The sequence below is a fragment of the Ammospiza caudacuta genome, chromosome 1, assembly GCF_027887145.1.
Source record: "Ammospiza caudacuta isolate bAmmCau1 chromosome 1, bAmmCau1.pri, whole genome shotgun sequence".
NCBI classification, from domain to species: domain Eukaryota; kingdom Metazoa; phylum Chordata; class Aves; order Passeriformes; family Passerellidae; genus Ammospiza; species Ammospiza caudacuta.
In genome coordinates this window covers 22,615,421-22,627,701 of record NC_080593.1, presented here as the reverse complement: position 1 = coordinate 22,627,701, position 12,281 = coordinate 22,615,421, and the positions used below count along the sequence as shown (strand labels likewise).

The following is a 12,281-nucleotide window of genomic DNA, read 5'->3' as shown; positions in this document are numbered from 1 at the left end:
TTTGCCAGTAATGATTGAGTCTTCTAAAGTGATTAGTTGTGACATAATAAAAAGACTTATTGGAGTTTCTTCATGTTAAATGCAAAAAGAAAAAAAAAAAACAAAAAAAAAAAAAACAAAAACAAAGCAAAACAAACAACAAAAAGCCAACTCAAACCAAACCAACCAACCAACAAAACCCTAAAACAAAAAGCAAACAAAAAACTAACACAAAACAAAAAACCCCCCACAAAAACAACAACAAAAAAAATCAACCAAAAAAACCCAACACAAAAAAAGAACACACCCACAAAAAAATGCCCAAACTAAAAAGCCCCAAGCCTTGCAGCCCAAGGCAATACAGTCCACTAGAAAAACTCAAGTAGGGAAAAGTGCCTACATTCTGTGCAGCCTTTAAAAGCTTTCTTTTGTTTCTCTGTTTAGGTGCTTTTTACAGGAGACTTTTGCAAAACTTTGGTAGTGAATAAGTAGATTCAGATGCTGAAATTTTTTTAACCACTGTTTTCAAGGAAGCTAATCTCACATGCAAGCATTTGCATAAGTCAAGTTACTCAGTTTATTTAGTTGTAAACTGGTCAAAACAAAGCATTCATTTAGACAGAGGAAGGAACTGGAGCATCCTCCCCAGCAAAGCCCGGCAAGTGCATACCATGGACAGCACACATGGGCAAGAGTCTAGAAAACAGGGCTGAACAGGCAGAGGAACAGCCCTTAATGCTTAGAGCCTGGGTAGCCCAAACCACCATCCAAGGGAGCACCTGTTTCACAATCACTAGGTCTCTACATTCACTTTCAAATTTGTACACAATTCAGAGTTAAAATAAATAAATAAAATAAGAAAACTCACTAAACTGCTCTGGGTGAGTAAAATGCATATGAACTGAAAGTGAGAATGTAAATGGATGTAATGGCAATAATTCTGGAACTAATGGACAAACAGGAATTGCCAAATGCAAAATAACAGAGAAACTGATCTGGGTTTACGGACCCAATTGAGGGACCAATAAAAATATTAGACTGCTGTAAAGGTGCTGTCAGACATAAAGCACCTGTTTAACATTCTTGCTAATTGTGGGTGAAGGAAATGGCCCCAGCAGAAATTCGTTGAAGATGATTAAATTTAATTGCAATGCTGTAATACAAAGTGCTACACATTCACTGAATTAGAATCAAAATTTCTCAGAAGTGATAGATTCCACAAAAACCAGGTTTAATACAAGAAATGAGCAGCAAGGCTACATGTGGCACAAAGGACATTTCCATTTTCTGAAAGGCTACATGTGGCACAAAGCACATTCCCATTTTCTGAAAGTTCTTTCTGCCTCTCACATGTTGCAGAATTGCACAAAAAGCACCATAATAGGAACCATGAAATCGGGAAATAAGGTCATTGTAAGGTGGAGTGTGGGCTGCAGGAATGCTCATATTCTCCAGCACAGTGGAGGCAGGAGGGCTGGTAGGAAACACTCTCAGCCCACTCTGGGACAAAAAGTGCCAGGAATCAATGAGATCAGAAACAGTTAGCAGGAGTGCCTGCCCTTGGTTTGTGTAAGGCAGATACCTCTGCAAGCCAGCTCCAAGCCTTCAGAAGAGTGCACAGAATCCCCCCTGGCAGGCAGCCACTGCTGCTGGAGGCAGCTGCCAGAGGCTTTTGGCACAGAAAAGTGAAAGTACAATTTTCCATCTTCTTTACCATTTCTCCCTTTTTTTCTTTCCCACAAAATTTTGTTAGTGCAGTTGGGGTTTTTCCCCCCTTTCCTTTTGTAGGATTATTTATTAGAGTTGCTGATTTATTATCAACCCCTTTAGACTCTATTTCCTAACTTAAATTTTACTTTTCATGCATTTTCCTAGTAATGCTGCAGCATACCCTTCCTGTCTGCTTTCAGTGCTGTGGAGAGTGCAGTCACAGTGCTAAAGGATGCAGTCAGAAATGCACAGGTTGTTTGGTCTTCCAGTAATCACCCAGGTATCTGGTGGCTCCTCCTTTAACCTGCTGTCACCTAAGCCATATTTCACATGGTACACATGCACCATGTCTAGCCTTTAAATTGCTTTCTGACAACTGTGCCTGGCACGTGTTTGCCACTGGCTGGTGGCAAACACAATACTGTCCCTTTGTGGCAGACTTGGTTATGCCTGTGTTTCTAGCACTGATCTCAGGCAGGCAGAGACAGCTGCCCATGCCATGTCCCTCCTGTTCTCTATTTACAGTCATTCAGTCCTCAGGCTCACTTAGGTTTTCAAAGTTATATTTGCTTTAGTGCTAAAACAACTTGCTTATGGCTCAGTATCAACTAAAGCATCATTATTTCCAAGTACCTGCAATGTACTTAATTAGAACTGCTGGAGCAGCCTCTGGACATGGGGTGAGAGCTGTGCTTTTTTAAAGGTAACTCTGTGTAACAGAGAAGCCTTTCCTGCCCCCCAAAATCCAAAGAACTCAGGCAAGCACCGAGTGCAAGGGAGCAGCTGCTTGACAGCTTTATTTGAAAACAGCTCAGAGAAGTACATGAAAAATACTGTATTCAGCTGAAGCTGCAGGGAACAACGGAAGAAAAATAATTAGCCAAGTCAGAAATTGGCTAAGGCACTGGGTCTTCTGAGCCTTCTATTTCCTTCAAAATACAAAGGGATCTTTAAATACTGAGTAGCAAACGAGACTTTGTTTATATCTTATCTTAAAAAGCCGCAGGAAGAACAGTGTACCCTAATAACATCCTTGGCTTAGAAATGATTCAGAAGCAAGGGGGCCATCTGCTGAATTCCCAGTACCATTTTCTGCTGCATCCTGGAAGTTCCTTTAAAAGTTTTGCAGGCAAGTCCTTTTCAGTGCCAGCTTTGCCACGCTTGTGAAGCACGGCAGTAAAAGTGTGACAGCATTATCTATCCTGACTTCAAAAAGTAAAACCAGTACACTGATCAATGTAATCTATTCAGGACTCAAAAATCCTATCATCACTCTGAAGTGTAAGCAGTATCTCTGTATCATAATGAACTTCCTTAAACAGCAATTTTCAGAGACAGAAAATTTGCTCATAATATGCTCCTGAATATAACTTTTCACATAAAATATAAAAGCTTAAAGCACAGAATCAGCTGTGCTTTAAAATGATCAGCTTCTTTCATTGGCTTACTGTCCATTATCCTTAGTAATGTTGGCATCATGTTCAAACTCAGCATTTCCTTCCCCATGTAACTCCATCAGACTCCACTGATAAAGGGTTTACTGGTGACTGCTTCTAATTCCACTCTTTCTGAATTCATCACTACTAACTTCACAATATTCACAGCTAGTCCCTTCTCCAATATGTAAAAGTGGGCAAAGCAAGGTTAAATTTTTAAAGGATTTGATGACAACATCACGACAAATTCATTACATTCCCGAAGTATGTTATCCTTGTAGTTCTATATATCTTGTTCTCATTCAAACTGCTACAACTAAAGGTCTCTCTGCATACCAGGAAGAAGGACCAGAATTGTTTCTGGTACAATAATAGCAAAGTATGCTAATAAATACTACATAAACACCCAGACTGAAAAAATCCTTGTTCATAAAACCATGAAATTTGATAAAGGTATTTATAAAATTCACCACTGTTCTCATTTCTTAAAGCATAGCCTTAAGTCTACTGACATTTCATGGTCTGTTAATACAGAACACTTTAAATATAGAAAGGTACATATTATCCATTAAAGGCTACATAGACTCATGCATAAGATCACTCATAGTGTACAAAGAGAAGATTGTTTAATGGTACAAATGATAAAATCAAATCTTCAAGGCTGCTTCCAATTCAACATTTTAAAAATGACTGCAAGACATAACTTGTATCTTTCAAAGTTATAATCAGGAGGGATTGAATAAAAGCACAGCACATGGAATACAAATAAATGCCACTTGCCTAAGACTTCCTTCTTAAGAAAGAGGCCTCAAGTTTAACTCAATAAATGGAGAGTTTGCATTGTGTGGGGCATTTTTTCATGTTTAAAACAATTTTACTACCTCAGTCAATACTAAATCTCAATATGTATGACTCCCACACCCATAATGCACAACGTATCCAGGTGGTGGCTTTTGCTATCCCCTGTTACCAACTTTATGCACACTGATAAGAAAGAGGGATATGGTCTGGAAAGTTATAAATTTGTAGGCACATGCAGATTACTCACTGCTTTCAGTATTTAATAGCAAACTATTACCCTCTGTGCCAACTGAGCATCCTTTATTTATCTCCTAAAATCTGAACTTCCGTATTAAAATATGAAAATAGTCTATATAAACCAATAGTAATTTCAAAATATCAAACACATGAAAAAATTACAGAGCTACAGTTACCGAACATTACTAAAACTTTATCATGCACTCATGAGCTGTCCAACACTCCCTCTCCAAAGACCTTAGCCTATGACCTCAAAAGCCTGACTAGCTTCAAAAAGTTGCCCCAAAAAAAAAGCAGAAGAAAACAAAGAAAAAATTAAAAAAAAAATATATGTAAAGAAATAAAATTTTCCCTCAAGAATTCAGAATGAAAGCTAAGGATTGCTAAAATTCAGTCCTTTCTGTAGAAATGGCCCCAAAATATATAAAACAGCAACTCCTGGTAATACAAATTTAGGAAACAAGATGTTCTGTCTTAGTGAAAAGTAATACAAAGTGCCCTTGCTACTTTTTTCAAACTTTGGAAAAATCACATGAAAGAGCATTTCTAAACAGTGAAAGAGGCTTGAGATTAATTTTCAACTTCATAGCTTTTTCCCTTTTCCACTAAACCCTAGATGGTTGGCTTAAGACTAAGATGGTTCAATGTAAAACAAAATCTTTTAAAAAAATACACCTTTAAAGAATAAGGAACGTGAATTTTCATTGGTCTTCTTCTCTGTTACTTACACATTAACAAAAATTGCTCTCACCCAGTAGCAGGACTATGACTAATTATTAGTGGATCTGTGTTTAAAACGATGATTTGTTAGTGGAGTCAGACAAATTTATTTCATGAAGTATTTAGATGGAGAGGAGTGGTGTGCATACTCACTAGGCAGTTAAAAAGGGAAAGAAATTGGAAAGTGAAGGATTTGGAACATAATATTCAGAGGATAGATCTTCCCAGGCTTCTGATACTACTCAGCTTGAATATCAGTTGTTTGAATTCTACTAAATCAGAAGTATTTACAATCAAGCTTGTTCCCATTTTACATCTTTGAGATCTTTTTTCCATTTGACCTAATTTCAAACAGAGATCTCAGTAAATGCTGCCTGCATTTCAGGGGGTTCCACACACAGAGGTGGAAAGTGGATGAGCTCCATGGGTCAAAGACCACAAACGCAGCTCAGCCAATGACTGATGGATGATACCTGCGGCTCAGTTGTGTTACTCTGCACACGACAGGCACAGCTGCACACGGGGAGAACTTGCAGGCGCTCTATCAGAGTGCTAGTGCACAACACAAAAGGGATTTTGGAAGCACAGTGAAATATGTGTAATTTTTGGAAGTCAAGAAAGAGAAAGCAGACTTTAGTTCCCGTAAGGTATTTAGGGTGCAGGTGTGTGGCACAACCTGGCATTGCCGATGCTCAGGGAATCCCACCGGCAGGCTCACCTGTCCCTGGTACCCGTGCAGGGCAGGCCAGGCGGATGGCAGCTCCGTGCCCCTCCGTGTGTCACACACCGACAGCGGGCACAGGGAGAGTTCGGTGGCGGCCACGGGGGCGATTCCGGTGCCGCAGCCACGGCGGAGCAGAGGCAGCGGGACATGGTCGCACCCGGGCACCTGCGCGCTGCCCCCGGCACCGCTGCCCCGGCAGCACAGGACTCCCGCTCCCCCACGAAACGCCTTGGGCGACTCACGGACACCGTCTAGGCTAGCTCGACGGGTCTGCAGTCTCCGCAGGACGCCCCAAACTTCCCGCGTGTCCTACCTAGACGTCGGTCTAAACAGGTAGTTCACAACGCGCCTTAGACAAACTCGCGAGTGCATTTTTTGGCACACGAATCCACGAGAACGATCGCTTCCCTCCTCCGCCGCGTCAAAACCTTGGACAAGGTACTAAACCGCGACACCTGGAGCCGACACGGCGCCTTCCCCTCTACCAGCCTCCAACTTCTCACCAAAGCATCAGAAATTGACCTCTCCCTGGGTACGAGCCCGAGACGCGGATAACCCCACGGATAACCCCAGCGAAGCCGTACCCCCCCACCCCCGCCCCACTGCCGAGCGCCAGCACCGCCCCCAGCCCCGTCCCCGCGGCCACTCGCAGGCGGCCGCCGACGGAGAAACTTTTCCGAGGCGCCCGGCGAGGCAGCGCCCACACCGGGGCCCCGCAGAGCGGCACCGAGCCGGCGCCCACGCCCCGCGCCCCCCGCAGCCGCGCCGGCCGCCCCCAGCGTGGGCATCCGCCCGCACCGCTCCTACCGTGCGGGGGACAAGTGAGGGAGGGGGCGAGGAGGTGGCAGTTACCGGCGAGCGAGCGCCGTTCTTGCAGAGCGGTCCCCTGAAGACGCCTTTGATACCGCGGTAGTGCCCGTTGCTGAGGTGCCGGGAGCTGATGACCAGATAGCACGCCATGCGGGCCCCCCGGACGGGCGGGAGCGGGGCGGGAGCGCAGCCCGGCTCCTCCGCGGCGGCGGTGCGACCTCCGCCGGAGCAGAAGCCCGCATGAAGGAGCGGGCGGAACCGCAGCAGCGATCTCCCCGCTCCCGTCTCATCCAGCGCCCGGGTGAGCGCTGCCAGCAGCAGGACGCACTGAAGGCGGCGGCAGCCGGAGCACATCTGAGAGAGCGCGGAGGCCAGTCCGCATGCTGCTCCGCGGGTGGGAGACGGGCCGGCGAGAAGAAGGGCAGAGCGCAACTTGCACAGTCCGCCGCCGCTACGGCCCTTCCTCCTCTCCCTCCTCCCGCTCCCGCTCAGACCAGGCCACCCGCAGCCGACATCCGGAAGGGAGTTTCTCGGCGGCAGCTGGAGCGGCGGCTGCTCCCCATGGCTGTCCCCAGCGCCGGGCTGGGCGGTGATGCAGCCGGCACGGTCCCCGCCGCTCCCGCACGGCCGCCGCAGTCGGCGCTGCGCCTCGCCTCACCTCCGCCGGCGGGGGGGGGAGGCGGTGCGAGGGGGGCGGAGTAGGGGTAGGGCCGGAGCGGGGGCGGCCCCGGCTGGGAGGACATTGCCCCTCGCCGCCTCGGGGAGGGAGCAACGCCGGCAACCCCGGGCGGAGCGGCTGGGAACGCGGGGGAAGGCAGGGAGTGCTCTGACCGCCCTCCTTCTCTTCGCCCAACTTTCCCGTCCTCGATGTCGGCAGGTAACGTCCCTTCCCCGCCCGCCTCCGGCTGCGCTTCCACCTGTCCCCGGCATCCCCCGGCCCTCCTTCTCCTCCGCTGTCCCGCGGGCTGTCCCGGGCAGGGGACGTGCGCGCCGCGGGCGCTCGGCATCCATCGCGGTGCCGGCCGGGAGCGCGGGCTGGCCCCGGACTGCGGCGGGGCTGAGCGCAGCTGCTCCCTGCATGGACCCCGCTCCATCGCCCCCCTCAAAGCGCGTGAGTTTAGGTGCGTGGCGGCATTTACCACCTCAGTGATTTACAGAATCGCAGGTATGAAAATCTTCCCCCGGTAAATAGCTGGAACACCTCGTTCCTCTCCCCTTCTGCAAGACGGAGGTGCGAGGTGCCTCGGACCCACTTGTGCAGACTCAGTTTTTTCTCATCGGGTCACAAGTATCATGTCTGCTCTGCTGCTTGCTAAGTCGATAAAATAAATCAATAAATCACACAGCCTTAGTATTCACTTGCAGATCATTCATTTCTTCGAAGTAGATTGCTTTAAACTGTAGATAAGAATTGTTTCAGTTTTTTCACTTAATCTCCTAAAAGCATATGCTTTCAGTTATTTAATGAATGAAACTGATAAACCACAAACATTCTAATTTTAGATTCTCAAGAGCTTTTTTTCTATGAACCTAATGAAAATAAAAGGAAAATCTCACACAATCCACCAAACTGATAAAGAGACTATGACAAATCAAATGTTATTTTTTTGACTGTTTATGTAACTTGGTGTTGTACACTCCTAGTATGGAGCATTGTATAGTGTTTCACATACCATATGGTTTTACTACATGTGTGTATATGTACCTATATACAAATTGTCAAATATATTATTATGTATTTTATTAATAAATATATTAACACTGTTATAAATAAAACATAATAATTCTGAATTTTGAATCACTAAAGGTGGAAGTAATATATTAAGAATGTCCATATGTTAACCATCTTACAGTGTTTTGCAATGTAAAAAACTTTTAGACGGGTCAAATTAAGCTGGTAAAATTTAGGTGTGAAATAAATGAAAGGACTTGGCTCTTTGCATTATGTGTGGTTGAGCTGTGAGACTCCTGTCAAAGGGTGTTGTGGATCATAGATTAAACAGTCCCATGAAACAGTACAGATCAGGCTTTGAAGCCTGGTAATAATACAATGCCTGTAAAAGACCTCTGAAGGACTTTTCTGAAGGAAGAAATTGCATTGTAGAGTTTGAGAAATTGTGATACTGTACTGATTAAAAAAAAGTAGTCCACTGTTAATTTGGTGGTGAAAAAGGAGCTTTTATGATATCCTCCTACAAGTCACAGAAGTCACAGCTATGTGAGTGACTTGAAATTTATTCTTGTTGGCATATATATATTTTCAGTTCTTCCTGAAATAATTCCTCTGCAAGCCTGTTAAAGATAAAAGTATTATCTTCACTTTGAATTCTGGTCTGCAGCTTAACTTTCTGACTCTGTACTGAATATGTATCTGGAAGTAAAGACAAGCACCTTTTCTCTTTGGCAATGAAATGAACTTCCAAAAACTTTGCTTCTCTATGATGCAGCTGTTGTTTCCTAGAATAGAAACAGTATGAGAATTTACATCTCATCTCAACCACTTGCATAGAGGTCTCTGTTCCTTTTCTGTTGAGAAGAGACATGAGAAGTCCTTTGCTCCATGAGGCTGCTGGTGCACTGTTAAAGGTGAGGCAGAGGGTACAAAAGCCCCAGGCCATGTGCAGAGGCTGGAGGTGCATGATGCTGTGTTGCAGCCACGTGGTCAGACTGGCCATGTCACCTGCAGAGGAGGTTCAGCACAAACTGAAATGGTGCAAGGGCTTTGCTGTAGATTTAAAGGACACTACTTTCCTCTTTAAACTTACAGAGTCTTCCCCAGCTCATTTACTAGTATTGTGCAAAACAGAATTTATTTTCCCCTGAGTAGACTGCACCGTATTCATTTTATCCTGCTGAGGAGGATGATGTGCTCAATTGACCCTGCTGTGAAAAGTAGAAGTCATTTTGGGCTCCCTTCACTTTGCAAACTCAGGGGAATAGTTACTGTGACCACTAATCTAATTTATAAATAATCTGTAGGATGCAAGCCTGAGAAAATGAGATTAAGTGTTGTCAAATTGAACAGTTAGTTATTAATTATGTCACTCCCTGAACGTTCCCCAAAGTCTCTGGAGATGCAGCACCTTCTTCTCTTTCATCACAGGTCAAGTAGAAATATGAGCCTTAACTATTACTACTTTCATCTGGGTCCAATCCTTCACTGCCTTAGATCCCATAAAGTAATTTTTAGCTGAGCACAGAGGATGTAAAATACTACCTTTCAGAACATTATGCTTTCTTTGCAGAAGTGCAAGTGACTTTTCAAGATGCAAGGAAGTAAGAGAAGCAGGCCAGCTGTCACTGAGAAATGATGATTAGAATAATGGAAGGTTCTCCAGTTCATCTATCCTCTCAGTTTACAAACTTTTTTATTATTAATAAAGATTACTTAGCATTTATTGTGCCCCCCCAAAAATAAGCATTTTCTAATTACTCTTTGTAGGGATTGTCCTTATTGCACAATGCAGTGTCTAAATTAAATATCCATTCTAGATATGAGGATTCTAGTTCTGATATAAATGTTCTCTAAATAGACCACCCGAACTATATTAATGCAGTCATATTTTTAATGGTTGAAATAATTCATATGTTTCTTTGCAGCATTACACAGTACTGTGTAGACATAGCCATTAAACCTTGTCTGCCTTGTGAATTTTATTTAAATTGTAATTCAAGTGTTGCTCCTGATCTGAGTTCCACCTGCACACATAGTCCATTAAACTGATATTCTCTGCTGTATAGATAAAAACTACAGTTAGCAGGATTTGCCAGCTGCTAACCTAAGCATTCCTCACTGTGGGTACAGGCTAGATCTGCTTAAAGGCCTGAGTTCCAAAATGTTTTCCACAATCCCTCTGGTGTGCCTAGAAAGAACAAAGACAACCTTCGCCATGCCTCCAGATATGAGAAAATTCAGAGTGCAAAGCATCTTCTGGCACTACACCTCTAGAAATTTTACTTTCACAAGCAAACAAGGACAGAAGGTGTGTAGACACACAGCTTGAGCACTGTTTCACAGTCTGATTATTCTCACTTAAGTTAACACGTTTTCCAATATAGAAGAACCCAAATTAACCCTGCAGTAAAAACACTCTAATACGGATGTGATTTTTACAGGTCTTCCCTGCAGTAGAGGGGGGAGGGAAGGAAGAGGGGGAAATCAACATCTTGGCAAGGCAATTCAGGTGTGAAAACACACAATCAGGTTCCTGAAGTAACAGAAAGATCTTAGTAACGTTACAGTTTTGGACATAAAGGAGATTTTAAAGCTGTCAATTAAGTCCTGGAAATACATGTGCAGATCTTTGGATTATAATGGCCTAAACTAAATTTCCTTTCACTCTGTTTCCCTAAACCATGCATCCAGCCTCTCACTCCTCTCCATTGTAGTGATCCATAGCTGCAGCTAATTCCTCTGGGTTCACATGAAAAGTGACATCCTGCCCCACTGAAACCAGTGACACTTTTGAGGTTGACAGAATCAGAGTTTCCTCAGAGACATTCAACTTTTAAGCATGTTGATGTATAGTAAAAAACCTAAAATGTATGATTACATTGGTTGTCCTGTTATTCTACTTAAATAAATCATCTAATATCCCAAAAGAGTCATAATTATTTGAAAGTGAGAACCGTATATTACAAATAGTCAACGTTTCTGTGGCTCACATGAATAAATTTTAGTCTGAATGTTTAATTTATTTTTCTTAGTGAACCGTATTTTGGGGAACATTTTATGAAGTTTCATTCTGGTGAATGTAAAAAATACAAGGTAAGCTGGTCTGCACAAAGGTTTGTTTTGTTTTCAGTGAAATGGCAGCTTCAAACCTCTGTTCTTTTTTTCCCCAGAATTCTAAAATACAGCAATTATATTTTTTCCTGAAATAAGTAATAGAAAGATCTTCTTTGTATCTATTTCATTAGTTAATTTAGGGTATTTTAGTCCTTTTTTATTTTATTCTATTTGAAGCAATCAGAACACTGCTTATCCAAAAATCTTTAATCCCAGGCTGACTATTTTAACCTAAACAGTTACATTTGTCTTTCAAATCACTTATGTAAGCAGCTTTCTGTTACGCAGAAAGTTGAATCTGTCAAAGTTTATATGCTTAAAGCATTGATGTTTAAGTTATTCTACTCTCTCTAGTCTGTGCAGAATCAATGGACGCCTTTGTACTCTGGATGGAGCTTTTTGGAACACCTTAAGTGCTGAGCAGTCACTTTATAGTCCACAGCTTGCTATTAATTCTGCAGGCAGCAAGTACAGCATGGTGGTCAAACCAAAGTGTGTGTGTCTACATCAGTGAGGAGCAGTAAATCATGCCCTACTTTCCCTATAGGCTCCTGCACCACTGGTTTTAGGGAAGTCATATAGTTGAAGAAGAATCTCATTCTCACTCATGATTCATCCTTACTCTGACTTTACTTAGATACACCTTTTACGTGACATTCAGCAGCCCCTCTGTATTACTTTCTCTATCACTAAAAAAACAATATCATGTTTCCTATGGAGATATTGTGAGAATTACTCAATACTGTTACTGCAGTCATAAAGAGGAATGCTAAGTATTACTAGTACTGGGCTATCAGGAAAACTGCTAATTTCCTGATCAGTTAAAATATGCAATAAATCTATTATTTTCAGAAGGCTTCTGGACATGCCATTCACTTAAATTCATTGATCACTTTTGCGAATAGGACATTACCCTGAATTAACAAAAGCTCAGTGTCTGCAGAGTATCTTTCCAGTGATGTAAATACATGTTCCATTGTCTATTCAGATATAGTATCCATTAGTTTATTATTGTTAGCTTCATTCTTCACCTATATTAGGATGGATATAGATGGATATAGAAAGAACAATGACA

At 43.1% G+C, this 12,281-nt stretch overlaps 1 protein-coding gene across 1 annotated transcript in view; it reads right to left on the bottom strand.

The window, feature by feature from the left end:
* The window catches only part of ZNF804B (zinc finger protein 804B), a 219,962-nt gene extending 213,380 nt beyond the window's left edge, over nt 1–6,582 (bottom strand). Inside the window, exon 1 of the mRNA XM_058818563.1 lies at nt 6,415–6,582. Within this exon, the coding sequence (XP_058674546.1) occupies nt 6,415–6,567 (153 nt within the window). The 5' untranslated portion in view covers nt 6,568–6,582. The remainder of the gene's footprint in view (nt 1–6,414) is intronic.
* Between the last annotated feature and the right edge of the window lie 5,699 nt (nt 6,583–12,281).